The following is a 27,320-nucleotide window of genomic DNA, read 5'->3' as shown; positions in this document are numbered from 1 at the left end:
AAAAAGGTTTTACTTGATACGTTTTGACCGAACAAATAAGTCTGACAGGTAAAACGTTATGTGTAAACGAAGCTTAATAAGGGGAAGTAGTTCGATAAATTTGGAATTAACAACAGATGTTAATATTAATATTATATAATTACATGGTGTGTGCGTTTGATTAACAAAATATGGATAGGCAATTTGGTGTACTAATCTATGAGCTTGGTGTATTTCAGTTGAATTTACAAATTTCAACCAAAAATTTCAACCAAATTTTTACCCAAGTGTCTCACTTCTGATACGCTTCTGATTTTCTTCAAAATAAAAAAAATAACCACGCTCTGGAATGTTCAGGTGACGTTTTTTTTAACTGTGTGACTGTCCCATTTCCTTATGTCACGTCTAAATCGTCAGCTTATTTAAATGCACACTTTTCTACATGTAATTAACTCATCCTGCCTTAATCTGACGCGTTTGAATCTTTGTATTGATCATTTTTTCCCTACTCTGATCGGCTGCCCTACACGAACGACCCTGTATAAATGGTTCATGTATGGTGGGTGTACTTAACAGGGTGCAAGGTTTCTCTCTTTATGTTATACTGCCGCGCCAGAGCTGCAACAAGTCAGTTTTATAAAGACTTACGTTTTGAGTCAATCTTAATATAAAGTTAAAATGAGACTTAAGTTTTAAGTCTTTGACTTAAGTCATTTTCTTTCAAGTCAAGTCATTTTTGTAAAGACTTAAATCTCATATAAGACTTAAATCTTTTAAAAGATTTAAGTTTTTTGTAAAACGACTTAAGTCATTAAAAAAAGATTTAAATCTTTTTTACTGACTTAAATCTTTTCTAAAAAGACTTAAATCTCATAAAAGATTTAAATCTTCTAAAAGATTTAAGTCTTTTGTAAAAGACTTAAGTCATTAAAAAGTTTTTAATCTTTTTTACTGACTTAAATCTTTTCTAAAAAGACTTAAATCTCATAAAAGATTTAAATCTTCTAAAAGATTTAAGTCTTTTGTAAAAGACTTAAGTCATTAAAAAAGTTTTAAATCTTTTTTACTGACTTAAATCTTTTCTAAAAAGACTTAAATCTATTAAAAGATTTAATGCCCACTTGCACCGTTTCACAGTGGTCTAAATGAAAAAATTACGGGGACACTTAATTTTGTTTTTGAAATAAAGGAAATAATTGTTATGTATAATGTTTTTATGTAAAATTACACTCATCAAAAAGATTTTTTACATTTTTACCTTCCTATTTTATATACAGGATGTTCAATTAGTGCGATAAAGTCTAGTATCTCGTTTGCTATTTAGAATTGTAAAATAACGCGAATACAAAAGTTATAAGTAATAATGAATTGCTTCTTGTTAAAATATTTTTAATTATACGGGGTGTGTCAGAAAAGTGCTAAAGACCAAACTTCAGTTTTTTTAAAGAAAACACCCTATATATTTTTTAAGATTTCAATTCCTGGTACTTTTTCCAGAATTTTGATATAGGGGTGAATGATTTTTACTTGACGAAAATCGGTTAATAAATAAGAAAGTTATGTTTTTTTTAAGGAATAGGATCAGACGCCATCTTTAATTCAACATGGCGGAGGAAGCAAGCGCTCTAGGAGGTGTAACTTTTTTTTACAGAGTACTGTTAATGAGTACTATAATCTGTGGAAAAATCAGCTTGATTGCAAAAACTTCCCCTATTTTTGCTAACTGCCCTGGCGTATTAGTAAATCCTAAAATTCTCGCTTCGGTTCCTCTACTATTATTGGCGTCTGTACGCGCAGTCCTTATATTTTTTAATGTTATTTATTAAAAATTTACAAATAAATTTTATACATATTTTTTTGTTGTGTTGGTATGTGAATATTGAGTTTTTTTATAGCATGGCTGGGGAATTTGTTATCTTCGGATTGATATTTTACGTTTAAACAAGAACTTACTAAAATGTTAATTCATTTTTATAGTAATGTGTGTTAGTTTATTTTATATCGCCACTGAAATTAGTGTGGGAACGGAAATAAGAAAATGTCTATTAACACTGATATCAGACTCGAACAAGATTGTGGTTTTAGCTGACTCGAATCCGATAACACTTTGGATTTCCTTTTTCATTTAAAACGGTCAGTTCAGTGTAGTATGAATACCCGAGAGTTAACAAAATGTTTTCAACACTTAGTGCACCTTATTTCGTTAGTGAAGAAGATTTTTAAGTGAAACATGTTTTTGTTTCGTCAAAAGTCATATTCTGTATTTACTAAAATCTTTGTAAAAATCGCTATGAGCAACCGTTTTTAAGATATTTAGAATGGAAATAGACAATACATGTCATTATTGAAGAAAAATAAACACGATGAGTAGATAGTTATTTTACTGAAATAATAAATTTGGGAAATTTTTAATGTTTTAAATTAATCATAAATTTTTCTGCAAAAAATGATGATAAAACAGTTTCTGTTGAACTTTTGGCACAAAGCCATTTCAAATTTATGATTTCAGTCTAATAACTAATGCTTAATTTATGTCAATGATGACATGTATTGATAATTTCGATTCCAAATATCCCGAAAACCATAACTCGTAGCGATTTTTACCAGGAGACCTTTTTCACGTAAAAAACGTCGTAAATATATATTTTTTTACTCAGTAGTTTTATACAGGTACGGACGAAAAGTTATTACTCTTCAAACCAGGTATAAGATATGTAGGTGGCGCCCTCTACTAGTAGGAGTCATATTGACATCAAAATCAAATACCTCATGTCAAAAATCCCAGACACCAATTTTCATCCAAATATTGACGTTACTTCAGAAATTATTTGGAAAAAATCGAAATAAAAATGAAACTTCTACACCATGTATCTCCAAAACTAAGTGTTTTAGGACATATATTTATACGAACTTTTTTGTGACCCTGTATAGTCTGTCCAACTACAGGATACACGACAGTGACTGTATAATTTACAATTAAATTGTATTTTTTCTGTCATTTTTTGGATGTTTTCTGTCCAAACATTACCTGACACGCTGGATAAACTTTACTAACCCAGAGGGTAGGAGTTTTAAAAATATATTAGGTTGCATTGAAAACGATATTTAGCTGTTAGAAAATTACACCAAAGGAAACAAAGCGATTTCTAAATTCGTCCATTTATTTTGGCGTTAATATCATTGATTGTTATTTCAAAAACCGGCGTCAAAGTATCTTTTTAAATTACAATCGATGATAATTAATTTTGTCGGGAAATCTCTATAATGATATTTATTAAAAATTGGCATTAAAATGAAACTTTTATTTGGAAAAAGTATTAAATTTAATCATTCACAGAGAAATCTATTCAGTAAAAACTATTTTTTGAAAGCTGACGTGTGCGTGTGTCTGAAAACTTTTGATTTTTTTCTAAATGACAGATAGATATTGTTTATTCAAACACTTGTTTATAACATCAGTAGCCTTGTTATAGAAAAAAATATGATAAGGGTTAGTTCTGTGTACCAATTTAAATAAATTTATTTGTGTTTTTTTGTAATAAATTTACAGTTTATTAATAAAATGAAATCTGTTAACTCTGTCGTGTTACTTACTATGGATATTTTATATTTATTGTTGCATAAATATTATTATTTGTCTTAAAGATCGGCATGAGAGTAGTGAGGAAGATTTAAATTGGAAATTGGTGTCATCTAATATCAGTGGTGATGATGGGGCGGAACAAAATGGAAACTCAGAGTCATTGCAATTAGAAATACGCAAGGTAAGTACTTAAACATTAACCATATAATGTTTTAAAATGAAGGGAACTTTTTAATATCAAGATGATCATATTCAGATAATTCTTCGATATACAGGGTGTCCATTTTGGTTGAAATCATATGGTATCTCCGTTATTAGTAAAGATAGGAGGCCGCACTTTTTTGTCAAACGAAAGATGCTGTAAACAAAAATTTCATAGCCCTCTTCCTTTCTGAGATACAGGGTCTTTTCGAAAACTTTGCAAATTGGGACAGCCTTCGTATCTCCGTTATTGTGGATTATATCGAGAAGGTGAAAACTGATTCTTGTAGAACTTTTTACGTAGAATACAGTGGCGTAATCTGTTTTCCTACGAAAACAGTATTTTTGAAAATATGAACTAAAATTATGTTTTTTCAAATGGAACACCCTGTATATTTATAAATCGTATGATCCGCCTGGCTGTAAGCTTCTCAAAAATAACTATCACTCTCTATTTATTTTCATTATTTACTGCAATATTTAAAAATCATTTTCTTATTAGTAGGCCGTCATAAATAAAAACAATCAAAATGGTATTTACTAAAATTGCTTTGAATAAGAAGACTAAGGAAGGAGCATATCAAAAATCTTAGGTACACCGCGATGGGCCTCAAATATGGCCGACTTAAATTCCGGTTTATCAGTGCCCTTCTAATTTTATTTAAAAAATGTAAAACTATGATGTAGGGTAGACGTGGGGTAGACTCAATAATTTGTTGTTTTATTTTACGTTGTGAATAAATGTTGGTAGTTATTAAAATATATAATTCTAATAAAAATAGATAAGTTATAATAAGCATTTATTAACACAAACATCCGATACGCTACTGAAGAAGGTAAGTCAAATTAACGTATCAAAATTCTTTGACACCTGATCTTTGACAAGTAGTAAATAAAAGCTAAAATGCAAGAAAAATATATAATTTAGTTAATTTAAGTGAATTTCATAAATGATCGGTTTACTACACGTATGTATATTATATAGTCACTTACTAGCGAAAAGTTGTTCCATTATTTCACTCAATTTTTGCCGAGATCTACCGCACGCTACACAACCAACTATTTTAGAGTCTTTTTCGATAAATCGCGATAGTGTCACTGTTAATTTAAGTTCTGCCACAATTTCCATCTAGATTTACTACCTTTATACAACTATCAGTAGTAGAATAAAAAACAACATAAAATAAGCTCCGTAAAGACTGACAAATCCACAAAATTTCAAATCAAATTCAAATGTGTCAAATGAATCCTCAAACATCAAGGATCCCCACCCTAGAGTGCTTTTTCCGCCCACCATGCATGAATACATGGATAGCATTATGCTCCTTCCTTAAGGTTGTCGCCCACTAGACCGCTGCGCGGCGCGGCGCTGGGAAGAGAATTTTTTCCGGCTGCGATGGGACTGCGCCCACTATAGCGCGCTTTTGAAACGCGGCAACGCTATTTAGTTATAGTCGAAGTGTTTTTTACTTACTGTAGTTTAGTTTTTAAAGCAATGAGTTCAAGTACGGACGAAAGCGTATTTTTGTGCTCTTCTAACAGAGGAAGAGGGGGTGAGGAAAAGTTTGGACTCATACGATTAACAAAAAAAGAAAGAAGTTTGGAGAATTTTACTATCTTTTTCCAGATTTAATAAAAGACAAAATCATTTTTTTCAGTATTACAAAATATAAAGGAAACATTTTACGGACTCCTCAATTGAGGGTTTTAGAAGAAAAAACACCGGGTATATCTACTCTTCATATTTTTTCAGAAGAGACAAATAACTAATATTTTTGATAATTCTTATTTATTCTGATGTGTATATTAGTTATCTGGTCAAAAAAACCCTGATCTTTTATATATTTAGGTAATTAGAATTTAAAATTGGAGATTGTCACTTTTGTTAAAAAGTGGAGATTGCCAGTTTTGCCTCTACACCCCTCAATTATATTAAATCTTTGATAGAAAGGCATTTCGTCCATCTGTCTAGTGAGGGAAGACTAAAAAAAAATATCATATTCCTTTATGAAAATCGATTTGCCTAATTTACCTTTAAAAATACAATTCTGCCATTGATACATATCACTAGTTCCTAGTCAAAAAGCCAACTGAAAAAACTCGAATGCAAAATTATTTCCCTTGTGAGTACGCACACTGCAACGCGCCGAAACGCGGGAGACGGAAAAAAGTTGCTAGAGAAGTCTTCCGAATTCTTGACGGAAATCCCGCGGCGCGCTTCTGCGCTGCGCGCTCTAATGTGCGTTGGTCCATTTAAATACATGGCAAGCAGACAAAAGAAATTTCCACATGGCGCCGCGCCGCGTCGCGCCGCGGTCTAGTGGGCGACAACCATTAGTCTTCTTATTCAAAGTAAAATTGTCATACAAATATTAAAATTTTATTTGGAATTGATATATTTTACTTTTGAATCTCCGAATATAATTTTCTTTTTTTTATAACGAAATTTATTATAACAGGATGGGTTTGCAAATTTTTAAAAGCTTGCATTATTATAGCATTTTCCAGGTGTTCGACATTTTGTTATTTATAATTTCATATTTCGAAAATCCCCAAAATCAGAAATCGAGAAAGGACAAATCCGGGAATCAGGGAGGCCATCATATGGGTCCATTGGTTCCAATTCATTGATTTGAGAAATAATAATTTAACAAAAATCTAATATTTTCATTGTAAGTTAAGTTATGAGGGGAAGCCACATCTTGCTGAAAGTATATTTCACGTAAATTAGCTAAAGGAATTTTTAAAAGTTCCGATACGATAGCTTCCAAGATTTACAAATAGCGGTAGAGAGTTAAGTTTCCTTAACATTATAACGAATTTATTAGTGGCCCTCAAAATAAAACAAGAGACAGATAGCAGTGTATATTTTTAATAATTCTTTAGTTTCTTTTATTATTAGTCATGGCCTACTAATAAATATGATCTTTTAATAGTTTTTTTTAATATTGCAGTAAATAGTGAAAATAAATATAGAGTGATATATATTTTTGAGAAGCTTATGGCAAGCCAGATCATACAGGGTGGCACCTCTCATACGCCATGGAAGCTCCAAGGAGAACGGTAGTTTATATCGAAATGAAATTTTGGCAGCATATGTAGATTAACTGAAAGTATTTTATAAAAATATATGGAATTATACAGGATGTCCCCAAAAAAAGTTACACATCAAAGTTTTGTTTTTTCTAATGGAACACTTTATATATTAATTGATTTTCGGATTCTAAGAAAGAAATAAAGGTGAGTTTTGTTAAAGAAGCATATACCTAAAATCTGAGGATTTTGACATATTTCACATTTAGTGAAAATGAAGAGTAAATTTTAAATTTCGATAACAACTACCTAAATTTTAGTTGACCTTGTATAGCCTGATATTTAATTACAGTAACCATTTTATGTTAAACCAAATTGAAATTTGACCCGAACTGTTATACAGGACGAGACAAAATTAATATGGAACATTAGTCACTTTTAAAAGCAAGTTACTCCTTTATCTTAAATAGAACACCCAGTATATTTTTCCGGTGTTCAATGGGGAATTTATATATCTCCAAAATATTATTAAGGTTGCCTACCCCTCAGACAAAGATTTTCCCAGATATTTTAATTTTTATGATTTTGCGCCAGTAAATCTTTATTATTTGAAAAAATCTAGGTGGCTGTGTGATATACCCTTTGTTAATTTAACAAAAATTAAAGATTTTAGAGTAAAATACTCAAAGGTAATAAAAAAATACACGTTTAAAACATATTTTAATTATTACAGAATTTAAACTATGTAGATATAAACCGATAAATATGCGACAAAAATTAGCTAAATGAAATCAAATGCTCAATATACTTCCTTTCTTGTTAACTGCATAAAATGATTGTCTTTTCAAAAGGATCTCCTGATGCATAAGTTTGCATTTTTGGCAAATTTCTGAGATTTTTTTTTAACTGACACAAAATGATAACTAGTTGTTAAAGTTGGAGTAATTAGACAGCTATGTTGAAGTAACGTCAGACATATCACAGCCACCTAGATTTTATCAAATAATAAAGATCTACTCAGATCAAACCATGTAAACGAAAATATCTAGGAAAATCTTTGTTTGAGGGGTAGGCAACCTTGATAGTTTTTTGAAGATACATGAATTCTCCATAGAATGTCGGAATAATATACTGGGTGTCCCATTTCAAATAAGAGAGTAACATGCTTTTAAAGGTGACCAATGTTCAATAATAATTTTGTCTCACCCTGTATAACTTTTTGGATCATGTTTTAATTTGATTTAAAGTTAACAATAGTTAATTTAACTACATATTAAGCTATACCGGGTAAATTCCAATTTAGGTAGCTTTTATTGTAATTTAAAAATTGTTCTTTATTTCTAGAAAATGTTAAATAAGTCTGACATTTTAGTCATATACTTCTCTTATAAAACTCACCTTTATTTTTCTCCCAAAATCCGACAATCAATTAATATATAGGGTGTTCCATTACAAAAAACACGACTTTGATATGTAACTATTTTGGGGACACCCTGTAGAACTCTCTATATTTTTAAAAAGTGCTCTGAATTAACCTACATATGCTCACGAAATTTCATTTCAATACAAACTGTCGTTCTCCTTGGAACCTCCGCGGCGTATGAGAGGCGCCACCCTGTATAATTTATAAATATACCGGGTATTCCATTTAAAAAAACATAACTATAGTTCATATCTTCAAAAATATTCTTTTCGTAGAGAAACAGACTACGCCACTGTATTCTACGTAAAAAGTTCTACAAGAATCAGTTTTTACCTTCTCGATATAATCCACAATAACGGAGATACGGGGGCTGTCCCTAATTGCAAAATTTTCAAAAAGACCCTGTAGCTCAGAAACGAAGAGGGCTATAAAAATTTTGTTTACGGCAAACAAAAATTTCAAAGCCACAAGTCATTTTGAAAAAGCCTTAAATTTTAAGTCTTAAGTCAGTTTCCGAAAAATGACTTAAAATCAAATGGCTTAAGTCATTAAAATGATTGAAGTCAAAAAAAGACTTAAGTTTTCTATGAGCTTGCAGCTCTGGCTACAGTATTATATTTTTTATAGGCCGATGTCAGACTGTCACATTACAATTCAAATTCCAGTATGGTTGAAAACTACGATTTAGTCTCGACCTTGAAAGATGAAGTGATAACTTTGAAGGAAGAGTTAGAAGATCTCCAAACCGAAAGAACGGATCTAATAAAAGAATTAGAAGAACTAAAAAATAACAACAAGGATTTGCGCGAACGCAATTTCGTTTTAATAAATGACGTCGAAACAAGTCAAACTGAGATTACTTATTTGAAAGAAAACGCTGAAAAACAGATGCGGGAAAACGAAGAACAAGTAAGTATTGTTGCTAATTCGTATATTTATATGGCTGTACTTAAACTGCCGTTAAACGGTAGCTTACTAAAATGCCGTTAATAGGTATGACGTCGTTGATGTGACGCACTTGACGGCTTTATGAAATATAGAAATTTTATAAGGACTAACCAACGCTATCCACCCCACCAAATAACCTCGACACTGATAAAAAATATAAAAAACAAATATAAATTAGTAAAAATCAACCAACCCCACCAAATAACCAACTAACCAATGAATTAACACCCTGCAAATAACCATGCTAACCAACCCGCCAAATAACTCAACCAATCCAACTAAAAAGAGTGAAGCCACGGGGGTGTCACTTGTATGGGAAAACAGGCAACAGTCAAATTTAAACGTGCCAGGATCAACGACAAAGAAAGCAACATCTGCCAGGCATTGGCTTTCTTTGTCACTCACATTGCTTAAATCATGATACCGCGGCCATTTTGTCAACAAAGAAGCTGGCCGGGCTGTCCTGGCAAATGATGCAAAACAATTTTGCTTTTTTACAATATTAAATTACCATTTCGATGTATTTAATGCGATTATTCAGTTAACTGGTAAGTCAGAAATTACACACAAATACTTTATTCGTAAATACAACTAAGATGTAAACGTATTTTTGTATTTTTAGATTTCAACTCTTGCAAAGACCCGCCGATAGAACTTGCCTGGCAGCGTACCTGTTTAACTAAACGTATTATTTCCTGATAATAATATCAAAACACGTAAGTACCTCTATAATTTATGATAAAAAATGATTTTGATTATGTTTTATATTATTTAAATACTTTCTAACCTCAAATAATAGTAAGATCCTTGTTTATATCGCAGAGCCGGTTCAAAACTGTATTGTCTTCAAAAAATGTTTACAAAACAAACAATTATTAAAAAAACAATGTCCTTTTTAATCTGATTTATACCTCAGAAGGATGCCAGTAAAATTTTATTAAATCAACATTATATTATTTGGCCGTTAATATGCAAAAAGGAGCATATTGCCTTAACTTAAATTTTCTTTTACTTCTCCTGACAATGTTCTCTATATTCTCTATTTTGAGTTGGTAAACTTTTGAACGGGATGTGCGATATATAAAATACATAATATATCCAAGGGTATGATCTGATAAAAGTATTTTTTGATGCATTTTTTGGTTGTTTATGCACGTTGGCTTGTTTTATGTTTTATTCAGCTTATATTTATTTGGTATAACAGTTTTTGTTGCCTTTGGAATAGCATGCATTGAGGCTAGATAGTGTTTCATTAGATCATTAAAGGAATTTAAATTAGCATATATTTTTGTCATATTAGTGTGTTATCATGATACAGGTAGTTGTATCATAGTGCCTTATGCATGTTATTTACCTATTATATACTTATGTAATGTATTATCAGTAAATAGATGATAACATACTACTAAAATGTCTTTTTAATAGTATGTTTATCTTTCCAATTCACTAGTTATTTGCAAAATGTATTTTGAACTAATTTAAGTCATTAATTGATCTTTCTTTTTCAGGTTCCCGGATATTCTTTTTCATTGTTAATAAAATATATATTTCAATATTATTGTAATATAAATCGCAGCTCTAAAAAATAAATGTTGTTTACTAATGTGTAATTTATTTACTATGAATTTTCTCTGAAAATAATAAGTGTTTAATAATATCATTGATTTGCTGTGTAAAGTTAATAGACATATTTTTTAATACATTAAATTATATTAAAGTAATAAAAAATATGTTTATTAACTTTAAACAGTAAGTCAGTGATACTTATAAAAATATTTTTTTTTAAATTTCCCCTCTTTTAAGCCCCGCCCCTCCAATTCCCCTCAATTTAGCTAGTACTGCCAGGCGACACCAGGTGGCGTCTGTTTCCATTTTTTAACATGAAGTTAGCATTTCTTTAATGTACCTATTCTCTGAGTGAAGCCAATACAATAAGATCACGCTATAAGCAAAAAAAATATAAAAAAGTCTTGGTCGGCGTGAGATTTGAACCACGGACCATTCGCTTACGAAGCGATAACCTCAGCCACTGACCCACAGGTGCTCTTGCAGAATGCTTAAGGCTAGGCATTACTTTCCGCCGACATGAACGACGTCACAATATCTATTAACGGCATTTTAGTAGGCTACCGTTTAACGGCTGTTTAAGTACATCGTATTTATATTAGACCTAAAATAGCCGAATAGAAGAAAAAATTTATAAAGTTTTGATATGTTGAGATTAGACGCACCAAAAGGGGACTTTTCAAAATCAAAAGAGTTCTTAACTTTAAAGTGTGAGCTTCACCCCAAAAAACCACCCCCAATACGCCCTTCGATGGTTTTTCGCTCTTTTCTCAGAACCCGTTGGTCCCACAAAAAATTTCATACTTACCGAAAATATTCCTTATAAAATTTGCTACAAAAAAGGTTCTATTCATTATTTATATTTATCCAATGCATTTTGAGCAATAACCGTTTGAAAAATGGAGTACAAAAAAAATACAGGTAAAAAATACAAATTCAAATTATAGTCTCCCAAGGTATTTTAACGTGCTAAATATACACGCAACAGATATAATACTATATAATACAAAGAAAAACATTGCCTATTCCACTAAACTAACATTCCTACTTTCATCTACATATTGTCATCGACTATAGTTTCTAGAATGTGCTCAGTATTCGAACAACTTTGCCCACGACAGGTTCCGCACATAGTTGTACATTTCATGCCGGCTTTGTTTATTTAGATTAACATGTCTTAGATATTCAGATTCACGTTAGTCACAAAAAATGTTAACATCTGAAAAAGCAGAGCAAATATTTTTCTTCTTCAAAAGAGAATAGATATTTTGCCACTTACACTGTAAGAAAATCTACAAAATAAAAATAGTAATTTTTAGTAAACACTGCTGCGTTAATCCAAAGGACTTTTTTGAAGAGATGAATATACACCGCTACAGAGGAATATACATTTTTTTAATATTTTTACATTTTAACAAAAATATATAATTTTTTTTTTTAATTTTTACTCTTTAATGTTTGCATATTTATTAATGTAATAAAAAGAGAGAGAGAGAGAGAGAGAGAGGGAGAGAATATAAAAAAATACTTTATATTTATTATACACATATTTTCTTTGTTTGATTTGTTTTCTTTTTTTTTTAATTTTATTAATAGTACATAGTTTTATCCTTGTTTAGGGTTTTATTTAACATATCATTATAAAAATATTATACATATTATTAAAAACATTATTCAGTACTTGAATACCGAGTATTGAAATTATCCTATTAAGCCCTTACACTAGAAGAAAGTAGAAACCCCTTATAGGTTATACCGAGCATGCAACGAAAATCGCCGCGCACAATAAGTAACGAAGTTCCACGTCAAGCCCAAGTCTTCCAACCTGTACACAAAACAACGATTATAAAATAACGATACTAAGTACCAAAGTAACGAGTAACTAAAGTAACGAGTCCAAAGTAACGAGTCCTATTACCAAAAGTAACTAAAGTTTACATCAGTAATTGATGAAGCCGGAAGGCAGAAAAACTAACTGTCTACGGATAGTCATATTTTAGTCATGTTTTCATGGCTAATCTTACTATAGATTTTGCCCGATAATTTTTCCTTTTTTTTACAGTCCCCACGTTAACATTCTTTGTTTATATTTTTTAGTTTAATAAGAAAATGCTTGAAAAGGAATTGGAACTTAAGCAGTTTAAAGACAATTTAGAGAGGAACATTGTAAAAGAATTTGAAGGTAAAGTGAAAGATTCCGTTGAAGCGGAAGAGCAAATTCTGAACTTAGATTTCAAGTGTAGCCAGTTAGAACAAGATCTGAAAAATGTTTCATCTCAGCTGAGAGTTAAAGAACAACGTTTAACTGAGACCCAAGAACATACAAAATCCTTGAAGTCAGAAATCGATGTGTTACAAACGACTGTTTCAAAATTAGAATCGGAAAAAGCTTACGAAATTACGAAAATAAATTCGACACTAGTAGAGGTTCAGAGGCATGTGGAAAATAGAGACGCGATAATAAATGAGCTTAAAGCTATAAATGAATGTATGAGTTATAACCTTCATCAGTCGGAAACATCATTAATGCAAAAAATGGAGGAAATGTTGTATTTAAAAGATGGCTTAGAGCAAGATATAAGTAAGATACACTCTGGAATCTATACCACTGGTTGACACTGATATCGTTGCATAAACAGCATCTTGAATTTTTTTATGGAGTTCTAGTTAAAATTATATTTATCTACATTTTGAACCCAAGTTTCTAATTAATTTTATACAAAATAAGCCTATGCAAAGATTTTTGTGTCACGCGGTATTCTAACACATTTTTTGCCTTATTTTTTCATGCATTTACAAAGTTTCTACACTGTTTTTACTTATTATAAAACATCGCTTATTATTATTTTATTTACAGATGTAAACAATAAGTTGTGGCATCAAATGGCTATGCTGCGAAACGATTTAACAGAATCGCATAGATTAAACGAAGAATTAACTAGAAAGTTTGATGACCTTAAGATAGAACATAATACTTTACTTATTACGCATGATGAAGAAGTACAGAAATGTATCAAATACAATGCCGAAATCAGTCTCCTAACTGAAGAAAATAACACTTACGTTTCAAACTATAAAATACTTCAAGAAGACTTTAAAAAACTAGAAACAGATTATAAATCACAAACTAAAGCGAGAGAAAAACTTGAACAAAACCTATCAAGTTTAAATGAACGTATCAAAGAATTAAACGAGATAATTAATGTAAAGAAATCCGATGGCTCATCTCAAACTGAAGTAATTGATGATATAAGTGAAGAAGCAAGTGAAATTCTTGAAGAATTAGAAAGAAAATTGATTAGCGAAATGTCGAAAAATAGTAGTATGGTCGAGGAATTACAACAGGTCAAAACAGCTCTAAACAAAAAAGATTTTGAATTAGCTGCACTTAAACTAAAGGTAAACGAGAACGAGACTGAAATGACAAAAAGAATAGAAGAATTCATTGAAAAACATAATAAATTATCTGAAGAATTGTTTAAAAGTCAGAATAATAACCAAACTGAAATTGCTAGTTTGAAAAAAGAATTGGCCCAAAAAACTAAAGAAAATATCTCGATAAATAACGAACTGGATCGTTTAAGAAATCAATATGCTGCCAAGGTTAAAGAAACTCAAAATAATGAAGCAATTCTAATTAAAAAACAAAAAGAAATGGATAATGAAATTACTATTTTGAAAAAAGAATTGGCTCAAAAAACTGAAGAAAATATCTCGATAAATAACGAACTGGATCGTTTAAAAAATCAATATGCAGCCAAAGTAAAAGAAGCTGAAAGTAATCAGGTCATTCTAATTGAAAGGCAAAAAGAAATGGATACTGAAATTACTATTTTGAGAAAAGAATTGGCTGAAAAAACTGAAGAAAACAAACAAACCAAAAATCAGTGTGTAGCCATAGTAAGAGAGGCTGAAAATAATCAAGTCGTTTTAACTGAAAAGCAAAAAGAAATGGACGGACTTCAAATAAAATATGATAATTTACTCATCGAACTGAAAGAAATACAAGGTTTGCATAAAAATTCTGAGTTAATCTTAAATAACACAAAAATTGAATACGCAAGTTTGGAAGAGAAATTCTTGGTTTTGTCGGAAAACAATATGCATCAAATTGATCTTGTTAGGCAATCTGAACAGATACTTCGAGAAAATCGCGACGAATTGAAGAAAGTGTCTTTTGAAAAAGAAATCTTAGATAACGAACTGATAAAATTAAAAGATGTAAATGCAAAACTACAAGAGGAATATATAAAAATTCTAACCAACTTTGCGACACTGGAGGACGATTTAAAGAAAGTTCGCCGCGAGAAAGAATTTTTAAATAACGAATTATCGAGGCTGACTGAAGTAAATACACAACTAAATGCCGTAGAATTGGAATTGATAGAAACTAAAAAAGTGTTAGAGAAAAAATCGGGACTCAACACTTCCAATAGCGAGAAAGATGTCACTAAGGGTAAAAGTTATTTCCGACAACAGATGACCATTGATCGATTGAAGGAAAAAGTGGAATGTTTGGAGGCTGAACTGCAAAGGGAAAAGTCGAAATATGAAGAGTTGAAAATAAAATTATCTCTGGCAGATAGTGAAATATTAAGTTTGAAGGCGATTTCCGCAAAGGACGAGGCGAACATTGAAAAATGTTTATCTGATTGTACAAGGTAATATTTATTGATAAATTTATGTTTCGTTTAATAATTATAAATAAGATTAGCTTTTTCAGCAACTCGAATCGTCCAGGCATTTTCTTCATTTTTTGAAATCTTGCTTTTTACACTTTTTTCAAAATTTTCTATTATAATCGCAAAACATTTTCCGATGCACGTCATCAATCATATCCATATTACATACCATGTAAATGTCCATATATATGACACTATGTCCTTATATACGGCAAAAATGTTTAAATTTGTTGTATAATTTAAGATACCGAGCAGCTCTTCATTTTACTTTATAGAGCAAACGATTGTAACAGATATTTTATTTAGATTAAAGCTGCAAAAGTTAGTTTAAACCGAATTTTATTATCGCTATGTTGGTCACATTGCGCCGTTTTCAGCAAGGTTGTCGTTTATTATTTGACAATTATTATCCTAATGTCAGTCATTATTTTGTATAATATCGTGTCGTTGTTGAATCTTTGTGAGTAATTCTCGTTTTTTTGTCTATTTTCATAGTCTTTTACTTAATAATATTTTTATTTATAAAATAAGTAGATAAATTATAATAAAATTTAAGTTTATTTAATATTAAATATATTTTTTGAACACCCTGTATACATCGGTCCAAATTTCTGTACAGCTAGTTTAAGATACACGCTATATCAAAATATTGTGGGCCTATGCAAAATGTACAATGCCTTTAGTACCATTTAGGACTAAATCTATGACTATTGTTTACAGTCCCGCAATTTTGCGCATCCGCGGGATTGACTGCTTTAATCCCGACAATAAAGGTCCTTTATTACCCTTGACTGCAGTCAGAGAAGAAGTTTGATTGATAAGCACATTACACCACTTTCAAAGTTGTTCTTTTTTTAAATTCTGTAATTATTAGTTTGTGTATTAATAGCACCCACTTACTTGTTATTACCACTTATGGCGTTGTAAGATGTACATGAATAAATACATAATTAACCCATAATAACGCTTAGAATAATCTTCATAATGGACTAGTTTTTGCCAATATGTAATAAGTAAAATAAGCTATAAACAAATAAATCAATTAATTACTAAAATATTAGTTATTAAACTAAAAATAAAATGTAAAAATCTTTGAAAAATGATATAATAAATATATGTTGCTTGTCACTTTTAAATTAAGATTCATCTCATAAATCCATCACAATCCGGAGGCGCTGTCGCCATCGCTTGTCACTCAAAGTTGATCATGTGCATCGGAAATTGTTTTGTGATTACCTTATGTATATCCTTCCATTGACTGAAACTAATTATGTATGGTTGGGGGTGGCGTTTTTCCATTGCTTTTTATTTTTTAATGATGTATAGGGTGTTTTAGAAATCGAACCAAGGCCGATATTTTAATAATTTTGTTAAATCTGAAAATAGAAAATCTCTCGAAAATAATAAATACTGAAATGACCGTTTACCCTCTATAGATAGAGCCCTCCAAAGGCCCCATATAAATTGCGTTTCAAAAATTTTATTTTTTATTATGCAATTTTTCACCTGAAATGTATAAAAGATGTCAATATAAGATTTTAAGAGCACTATTACTCTCTTTATACGATATTTTTACATCTAGAGGAGTGATTTGAAGAAACAATATTTCATGCTTATTATTGATGTCACGAAATAAACCCTTGTACAAAATGTTATACTTCTAGCTGGTATAGTAATGAATTTTCAGACAGCTAACTGTACATACCCTAAAAAAGGGTAGTACAATTTGCTACAATATTAAATTTTGCATCTTGTGGGGCTCATAATACGAGGTGTTCCGTTTAACTTGAACAATTTTTTGCCGTTTAAAGCTAGAAAATATTTATACCCTCTATATTATTTCTTTATTAGATGGAGAATTAAATAATTAACATTTTTGTATATAAAGTATTATAAAATTTTTAGCGGTTTCGCAAATATTCTCGTTTTGTTATTACATATGGTTCTTTGAACGGTAAAATACCAAACAAAAATCATTAGGTGGCTTAAAAAAATACTGTTGAAAAACCCACAAGAAGTAATATATAATAATATTACGAATATCCTCAGAACCGTTACAAATTTTGAAATACAAAAAATACTTATTTACATTTTTTAATTTCCCATCTATTGAAAAAATATTTACAGGGTGTTCCATTTACAAAAACGAAAAATTATTTTATATTTTAGAAAGTTTCGCATAGAATTTTGAACACCCTGTATGGTTTAAGATTACAATATTTATAGGAAAGTAAGTACAGACCAACTATAGTAAATACCTAGTATAGTTTTGATTTCAGGACATCTCTTGTATTGGTAATAATTTTCTTAAAAAAGAACTATCTGAAACTATCAAAACATTTAATATTATATTAGGGTTATGGAAAGTGATCAGAAAGGAAACAAAAAATTCAATAAGATACAGGGTGTTCCATTTGAAAAAAAAATCGTTTCGATCCACACACTTTTTTGAGCCACCCTGTAGAAGTTAAAATATTTTCCTGTACATTCTAATACATGCTCATATCAAATAAACTTTTAGTCACGTGATTAAGCTTGACCGGCACAGCGTTGCCCACTTTTACATATTTTCTTTTAATCAAAATATTTTAGGAATCAAAAATAAATTATAAATATATAAACAGTTATTATTTACATCAACAAAACTCACGTCCTTAACAGCACTTAAGGGACAGTAGTGTCGCTTTCCCGTTCAAAATATTGTAATAAAGTTGCGATGAGTTTTTTACGGCTATTAAGATGTCTCACTTGACTTGCTTGTCACTTCGCACTAAAAGAGGTTCTAAAAAGAACAATGTTCGACTGTAGTTGTGGCAATTTTTTTACACCAGAGCTACCACCTGATTCCCCAGCGGGAAATTTAAATTCTAGTTAGTTAGCCCGGCGCCGAATGTGTACATGGTTGGCAACAATGATTTTAAAAATCGCGCCCTCTATACGTAACTAAAAGTTTAATTGGTATCGAATATACATGATCTGAAAAAACGGCGTCAGCGTTGGCTATGAAATGAAGATCGCTGTCATTTTATATATAAAACTAGTGTGTACCCGCGATTTCATTCGCGTCGAATTGGTAGTTTTATCTCGTTGGAATTTCGCTTTCGAAAAATCCGTTTGCCAAAAATAAGCTTTTTACGTCAAGCAGTTTAAGCAGAATCGTGGTTAATCAATTACCCAACTTTTTGGAACACACTGTATGATTTTTTAAACAATTTCAAAATATGTAAAAAAACAAAATAAATTATGCGTGTCCAAGCGTTTTCCCGAAAGACTAACCGTTTTTTAAATAACAAATATTGTAATATTTGAGGGGCGTTTCACCCTCTTGGAATTTGAAATTTGAGAAACCCCTCCTTATCGAACCTCTATACCCCACAGTCAATCCGTTTGCCAAAAATCAGCTTTAAACGTCAAGCAGTTTAGGCAGAATCGTGATTACTCAATGGTCATATTTTATGAAACACCCTGTATAAATTTTTAAAAAAATCTTAAAATATGTAAAACAACAAAATAAAATATACGAGTTTAAGAGTTTTTTCGAAAAACTCCGGTTTTTAAATAAAAAATATTCTAATATTTGAGGGGTGGTTTCACCCCCTTAGAATTCGAGTTTCGAAAAATCCCTTCTTATCGAACCTCTACACCCTAAATTCAATCCATTTTCCAAAAATGAGCTTTTTACGTCAAGCGCTTTAAGCACGATCGTGGTTAATCAATGACCAGATTTTTCGAAACACCCTGTATACATTTTTAAAAAATCTTAAAATATGTAAAAAAACAAAATAAAATATACGTGTTTAAGCATTTTTTATATAAAAATATTGTAATATTTGAGGGGTGGTTTCACCCTCTTGGAACTGGAATTTCGAAAAATCCCTTCTTATCGAACCTCTACACCCTAGAATCAACCTGTATGCCAAAATTGAGCTTCTTACGTTGAGTGGTTTGAGCAGGATCGTGATAAATCAGTATGTCAGTCACTTAAGGATTTTATATATTAGTATAGATTATATGGGCAATGTCATCGATGTTCATTTCCAACAAATTTTACGCGGTTTTTTTTTCTATCAAACGGTACTTAGGACTACAGCTGCACAAAATTTGCTTACGACAGCTGCACGATACATTTTGCCGGGCCCTGTATAGACAATAGACAATGATCAATTGTCAGATTCTAATTGTTACCTGTTGAATGTTCAAATTTATTTGTCATTTTTTGTCAAAAATATTAGCACGTGCAATAAGTTTATGTTTTTGTTTACACAAATTAATGGCTCAATCTAACGGAAAGATATATCTTTCTAAGTAAAGTTGATTTGGTATAAGCGTATTCAAGATTTTAATATCAAATGGTTTCTTTTTTTAGCGAGAGCAAGACGGTTAACAAGTTCACCTTATGTTCTGCAAAAATCCAGACCACTTGTCCAAGTGAACCCATACTCACCCCATCAGAGGTAAGTGTAAAATATTTTTTTTATTTTGTAGATGTATAGGGTGGGTCAAATTCGACGTTTTTGAAGAGAAACGCTTTTTTCTATAGGAGATAGACGTAAACTAATAATGATGTCTCAAGCTCAATTTTTCTCAAAAAACATGATTGTGAAAACCGCACATCTATATCTATTACCGTTTATGAATTACAGGGTGTTTTTAAAAAATTTGCATTTTTAAAAAATCGCTTTAACTTTTTTGCTATGGAAAATTTTATATTTTTGTGAAAACATTTCCAAAGCACATTTTTACGTAGAATTTAATGGTTTAAGTATAATTTTTTTAAATTAATAATTTAAGATTTATCAACAAAAAAATTGATTTTTTATTTAGCACATCCTGTATATTTTTAATTAAGCGAAAAGAACTTATTTTCAATGAATTAAAAATATACAGGGTGTCCCATATAAAAATCAAATTTTCTGTTGATTCTTAAACTGAATTCTTAAATTATTAAGAAAAACACCTCGTAACAAACGGTAACAGATATCGATATGCAGTTTCCTGTTGAATTTTTCTGCTCAATTTTAGCTCCAAACACCGATATTAGTTTTGATCTATCTCCTATAGAAAAGGGTGTTTCCCTTTAAAAGCGTCCAATTTGGCCCACCCTGAACAGGGTGTCACATTTTCGTGTGTGTTAAGGGGTTTCTCTATTTATAGTAGAGATACAAAGATGCGCTACATGGAAATCTCTATGGAGCTCAGTTTTCACTCTTTTGATAACATAACAGACAAACGAGAGGAGTCGAAAAATGCAACAATATTAAATTCGCCTTGTATTTCAGGAACTAAGAGGGCTAGGACAAATCTGTGTGTAGCATCTTTAATTTCGTAAAAAAGTAGCATAGTAATGTGAAAATCGCATCTTTTTACCTCTACTCGTAAACGAGAAACCTCATAAAACACGAAAATGGACACTCTGAACATACCCTGCTGGCAACTCTTACTTTTGGGTTGGCATTTACATGTGTGGAAGTAAATCGCTTAGGGATCTTATTAAGTCGGAGTGAGAGCAACGCGACGGTGTGCTGATGCGACGTTGCCGGTACGCCTTTCCCTATCATCTAAAGTAAAATCACGATCGCAAACCGCTTATTTTTAAACGACTTTTTTTCGAATAGATAACAAGATAAAATCATTAGATATGTTTCTGAGCATCTGAAATGGAATTATAAGGATATCGTTAGAGTATCCATAGATTTCGAGATATCGATTTTTGAATTCAGAGTTCTAATAGCGCGACCACTGTCGAACACCAAAGATGCAAGTGTTTCTAACTTGAACTTAAAATTTTTCAAGCTATAGTGAAAATTACAACGACTCGTTAATAAATAAAGTATCGCGAGACGTAATTAAATCGTGAAGCTGAACGCATGATGTACACATTTCCCTAGAACTTTAAGTACTGCCAGAGGTACTGATTGGGTCGTCCGATCAACTGCGACAAAATCTATTATACCCCTTTCCACGTCTCTTCGCAATGTGCACAGTTTCTCGGTTTATTTAATTCGTTTGGCAACGTGTTTACTGTTCTCTCTTTGTTCAGTACATTATAATCGCATTGTACTCTTACATACGGAAATCTCGACCCAAGACTAACCTTTGCCAGCCCTTAGTATACGTCTTAATACAATGTTAAAATTCCAGACTGTGATAGAAGTGCCTCCCTTACATATAAAAGACTTGGCTGCCGTCGTTCAAGACATAGAATTAAATAGTGATTGTTCAAAGTAAGCATTGTAATTATTATGTTTATTCGGCACTTTATATCGTTAAAATATTTCTTTAGAGACGAATTAGAAAATAAAGTATTAACAGTTATTTCCGTTTTTCACGACAATTCAAACAATAAAGAAGAAGAAATTATATATCACACCGAAAAATATAAAAAACAGTATGAAAGAATTGTTACGCTGCTCAGTGATGTTTCACAACGTTTAAGGTGAGTGGAGAAATTTTAGAAATAATTTATATTTAGTGTTTGGACTGCTTAATATAGTCAATCCAGCGAAAGAATATTTGACAACAACAGTTTTCTGTTATTTTGATTTATTACTAGATTGTTTTTAATATAATTTTTTGGGTATCGTCTATCAAAATCATATATTCTATCGCTGAATTGAACATCCCTAAAGGGGCGGCCATCACGGTCTTTCTGCCGAGGAGCAAGGGGAAATACACCACTTACCTGCTGAGCCTTATCCAGGGTGAGAACTTCAATGTAAGGACATCGAGTTGGCGAGTCATCAACTCGAGGGAGGAGGGTCATGGACAGGTCCTCACAATAGGAATTGACCTCAAATCCAAGAAGGCAATAGAGAAAGAGGGACTATCCTCTAATATAGATAAGGAACAACACCGGTATCAGGTCTAAGGAGAGACCAAGTTAAAGAGGTGGAGAAAATGGAGACAGATCCTACAGCCTCCACCTGACGGGTTCCTCAGCCGGAGGCAAGCTCCTCGACTGTGAAGGGCGGCACGGAGGGCCAAAGTCCAACCGTGGAAGGGTGTGTACCCTCGGAGGAAGAACTGTTGTCAGAGGAGGATGGGAAATACCCTGTTCCCTTTACAACAGGGGTATGATGGGTTATAGACTGTGCGATGACTCAAGAAAGGAGGGCACAATAGATCTTTAAGGTCGCAGTGATTAACCCCCTCTTCTTAGTCATTCTACATTCTACATCGCTGAATTACTTCTAATTTTCAATGAAGGTTTTATATACAGTATGTCCCTGGATTGTCTTTACAAGAGGAAAAACTTTTTTATTATTGACATTTCGAGAAAAATGCATTCTTGAAAAAAAAATTTTTTTGTTTAAAAACGGTAAATCCCGTTTATACTTTTCCAACTTTCCATACCATTTTAGAGAAAATTAAAAAAAAAACAAAGATTAAAAAGTTTTTCCGCTTAGTAACTATATAGTTACCTGTCGTAGAGACAGGTAAGAGAGATTTGGTGGCATTTTTTTTGTACCTGAGTGTATGTTAAATATACATTATCCATAAAAACAAATATTTTTTTATCACCAGGGATCACGTTTGTATCGGAACAGCTGAACCTATTATGCCAGTATTTGTTTTGCTGGAAGAGATTAAAATTCAGATGAAACAGCTTGTGGAGAACGTTGGACAAGTTGGTGCCTTACTTTATGAGAATAATTTGAAGAAATTTTGGAGTCTGTTTAACGAATACGTATCAAGTGTTAAGACGCATGAGGAATTTTTACCATGGTATGCAAAAAATACTTGTACAGAGTGTGTCGTACATAAGTGAAATTATCTTTAGCGTATAGAGGTAAAGAGATGTATCAATTAAAATATTTTATTTTAGCGAACCTCTAGAAGAAAACGTCCTAAGAAAAAGGCACAGAAAAGAAAAAGATACCGGAAAGCAAAATCAAGAGACTAAAAAGTCGTCAGACAGGTATATTTTTTGGTTTGTTTTTATACTTAACACAAGATATTAAAATTAAACAATTATATAACTATTTCTAAAAAATGTCATTAACCACTAATTTTCTACTTAGTTTATTCTCATAACTGCACCCCTACTTCAACTAAAAAAACTAACTTGTTTCAGAAAACGCTTCTTGCCTAAAAAACTAATGGTATTGGTACTTAGTATTCTAGCGATAGCACTAATAATAAGTTTAATAGTTCACATGAACTGCCGGATGACCGTTTCCGAAAGCCAGTACTGTCCTTTGGACGGTATTATTACTAGAATTAACGAAGGTCTGCCACCTATGTAAATATCTCGTTAGAAATATATATTTGTTTATAATGTAACGTTTTGTTTTTGTATTAAGTCTATAAATCTTTGTATTTTTTGTTACAATAAAAACCTTGTTTTTGTTTATATTTCGTTGAAGTGAATAAGAATAAATCTTCAATTTTCGTACATTTTGTACTGGTCTTTTACTAATCCTAGGACCTGGTTGTTACAGATGTTATCTGATGCATTGAAAAATATAAGTTATTGTTTGTTAATAATTGTAAATATGCTAACTTGCTAAAAATAATATGCAATATGTGTGTGTTTAAAAAGAAGGAAAATATTAAACGGCTCAGCCCTCAACAACTCGCAAACATATACATTTCTTTCTTGTTCATTAATGTGTGTTTTGTAGTAATTATTGGTTAGGTGATTTTCATTGGATAACTAATACATTGAACAACACATTGTACTAAATAATAAAATAACATATTTCAACTTCAATAATTGCTAATATACATTACAGAAATTTTAAAAGAGAAAAGAAGCAAGAACAATGAGAAATAGCATCACTACTTTCTCACGTAAATAAAAGAATAATTTTTTAGTTAATAGAGAACAACGGCATACGGTCGAATCGGCCTACAAACACGTAAACGTGTACGTACGCATGCGCATTTCGTATATTTTCTATTTTTTATACACGTAAAAGATTCTTTACGTCTACGTATACGTGCCAGGAGCGGCCGACTCGACCGTATGCCGTTGTTCTCTATTGTTAACGAGTTCCGAAGGTACCGAAAGAACCGGGAATTAATAATTTCGAGTCCCGGTTCTTTGATATCTCCAAGGAACCGGGAATTTCCGGTTCTGAACCCTAGTTACCATGTTATCAAGAAATTATGTTTTTTTTTTTCTAAAAACTAAAAAAATTTTCAGATTTTTTTTCAAAAAAAATTGCGCAGAAAAATCCTCATATTTCTAGGGCCAAAATATACTACCCCTAAAAATATTCGCACTTATTTAAGCCTCACTCTGTATAGGGCAATTCCCGGTTATGGTACGTTATAACGTTTTCGGAACCGGAGCTGTTTTTCGGAACGTACCTTGCCTCTAAGGAACCGGGATTTCCAGTTTTTTTCGGTACTAGCAAATTTTTGTTCAATGATGACATCATGGCAGTTCGTTAAACAGCAAGCAAGGGATGATTGTCAAAAGTACAATCGCTAAAAAATTGAGGTTTAAATGAAAATAATATCAAATTATTAAGTAGTAACCTTGTTTATACAAGGGTAGTAATCAGTCATAAGAAAATTAACCTGAACACAAACATGATCACAAATGGCTCTCAAAAAAAAAACTCAAAGCACTCATTTTTTTGTGCTGGAATACAACGCTTGAACCTCGCAGGTCGACGGACGGAACTCAACTGAAACGCTCTGCAATCTGCCGATATTCGACAGATTGAAAAAACTGGCAGAAAATATTTGGGAGAGTCACAACTACTCTTTTCCTTCTATGGTAAAGATATATCAGAGTCGGCTTTCTTAAAATACTTTCTCGAAAACGTTGCTAGCTCTTAAACTATAAACTTCTATCGGACAATTACCAGCAAAGCCACAAAGACTCTTATGATATGCGTTACACTGGCGTGATGGTAACCATGATAGGACGACCCATGATTATTATGGAGCAGTTACTTGGTACACAAAACTAGAACGTACAGCAAGATACAACCTGTGATAGAAGTGCCTTCCTTACATATAAAAGACTTGGCTGCCGTCGTTCAAGACATAGAATTAAATAGTGATTGTTCAAAGTAAGCATTGTAATTATTATGTTTATTCGGTACTTTATATCGTTAAAATATTTCTTTAGAGACGAATTAGAAAATAAGGTATTAACAGTTATTTCCGTTTTTCACGACAATTCAAACAATAAAGAAGAAGAAATTATATATCACACCGAAAAATATAAAAAACAGTATGAAGGAATTGTTACGCTGCTCAGTGATGTTTCACAACGTTTAAGGTGAGTGAAGAAATTTTAGAAATAATTTATATTTAGTGTTTGGACTGCTTAATATAGTCAATCCAGCGAAAGAATATTTGACAACAGTTGTCTGTTATTTTGATTTATTACTAGATTGTTTTTTATATAATTTTTTGGGTATCGTCTATCAAAATCATATATTCTATCGCTGAATTGAATATCTCTAAAGGGGCGGCCATCACGGTCTTTCTGCCGAGGAGCAAGGGGAAAGACACCACCTACCTGCTGAGCCTTATCCAGGGTGAGAACTTCAATGTAAGGACATCGAGTTGGCGAGTCATCAACTCGAGGGAGGAGGGTCATGGTCAGGTCCTCACAATAGGAATTGACCTCAAATCCAAGGAGGCAATAGAGAAAGAGGGACATATCCTCTATTATAGATATGGGACAACACCGGTATCAGGTCTAAGGAGAGACCAAGTTAAACAGGTGGAGAAAATGGAGACAGCCTACAGCAAGATAAAACCTGTGCAATTCGGATTCAAAGCGCAGCAAGCGGACACAGCTGAACTAGAGCCTGCCAAGTTCTCAATAAATGTGGGGAAAAGGAAGAAAATAAAACCACCATATTTAAATCATTAGAACTTATATTTTACAATTGGAGAAAAAATAAATTAATTAATTTTGACAACTGTGTACTGAATACACACTGTATTTACATTGGTAGGATATACTTGTGAACGATTGTATAAAATAAAGTATAGATACAGTACAATAAACAATAAAATAACGTTACAGTATTTCGCATCTAGACATGACTTTTTTAACTACTCTTATCACAATGTCCGTGGCGGCGGGCCACTCCACACAAACAGCACAGTATAAATAAGTAACATGTATTTTTATTCTTATTAATTGCGAGTTTCAATATATGGACATGTTTGGCTTTCACTTGTATTGCAGCATAAATTTTGTATTACAATATTATTTACAACAAAACGAACAAGTATCCATTGAGAAATTGCTTTTGACCATTTCTAATCTAACAACGTGTAATATACACATATAATACATAAAAAATAACTTGAAAAACGATCTAGCCAATAGGCGATTTCTCGACGGGTCGCGAGATGTTTCCAATTTTGAACTTCTCATGGCATTATCATTAATTTTATTCCTAAACGGATATATTCAAAATATTTCACCGATTATATACATATACTATTAAATAACTTAGTGCCTAGGATCATCAAAATTTTAGATTTACTTTTTATTTTGAATATATTAGCAGGTTACCGTCGAATTGATTAAGCATTCATCACACTTTCAAATATACATTGAAAAAAATTTAGGAAAATGTTGTCATTTTATGTTAATTTATATATATACACATTTTTATAATATATCACAACAGGAAAATAATAGTCCTAAGCGTTTTCTACATAGGAATTTATTAATAATGCTTTTTTTATGACAATAAAATCATGTTTTTATCAATTTTTATACATCTTGTATATCTATACATTTAAAAATGATAATAAAAAGGTTTAAAAACCATTTAAATGCCTAAAAATATCAGTAAAAGTAAATGACAATATTTTCCCATCTGAAAAATAGACCTCAAAACAAAACAAATATTCATAAAAAAAGTAACAATAAACTCTGCGAATGGATGAATGCAAAACCAAATCATCATAATGAAAA

The 27,320-nt window shown here is 31.5% G+C and overlaps 1 protein-coding gene across 4 annotated transcripts in view; it reads left to right on the top strand.

The window, feature by feature from the left end:
* Positions 1-25,700, top strand: part of LOC115876088 (myosin-11-like) — a 38,100-nt gene extending 12,400 nt beyond the window's left edge. For 2 of the 4 annotated variants that reach the window (XM_030891786.1, XM_030891785.1), the window contains exons 9-18: positions 3,625-3,743; positions 8,847-9,128; positions 12,831-13,314; positions 13,591-15,394; positions 19,782-19,869; positions 21,557-21,639; positions 21,699-21,851; positions 22,940-23,140; positions 23,241-23,333; positions 23,490-23,817. In XM_030891786.1, coding sequence (XP_030747646.1) covers positions 3,625-3,743; positions 8,847-9,128; positions 12,831-13,314; positions 13,591-15,394; positions 19,782-19,869; positions 21,557-21,639; positions 21,699-21,851; positions 22,940-23,140; positions 23,241-23,333; positions 23,490-23,661 — 3,479 coding nt within the window. In that variant the 3' untranslated portion in view covers positions 23,662-23,817. Of the gene's footprint in view, positions 1-3,624; positions 3,744-8,846; positions 9,129-12,830; positions 13,315-13,590; positions 15,395-19,781; positions 19,870-21,556; positions 21,640-21,698; positions 21,852-22,939; positions 23,141-23,240; positions 23,334-23,489; positions 23,818-25,502 lie in introns of those variants that run through there. The other 2 variants (XR_004049092.1, XM_030891787.1) reach the window with 2 other exon arrangements.
* The last annotated feature ends 1,620 nt before the right edge of the window (positions 25,701-27,320 follow it).

Source organism: Sitophilus oryzae, unplaced genomic scaffold (genome assembly GCF_002938485.1).
Source record: "Sitophilus oryzae breed Bouriz unplaced genomic scaffold, Soryzae_2.0 scaffold_1396_pilon_pilon, whole genome shotgun sequence".
Classification (NCBI taxonomy): Eukaryota; Metazoa; Arthropoda; class Insecta; order Coleoptera; family Curculionidae; genus Sitophilus; species Sitophilus oryzae.
The sequence above is the reverse complement of the archived record's forward strand: the minus strand, read 5'-3'. Positions and strand labels throughout refer to the sequence as shown.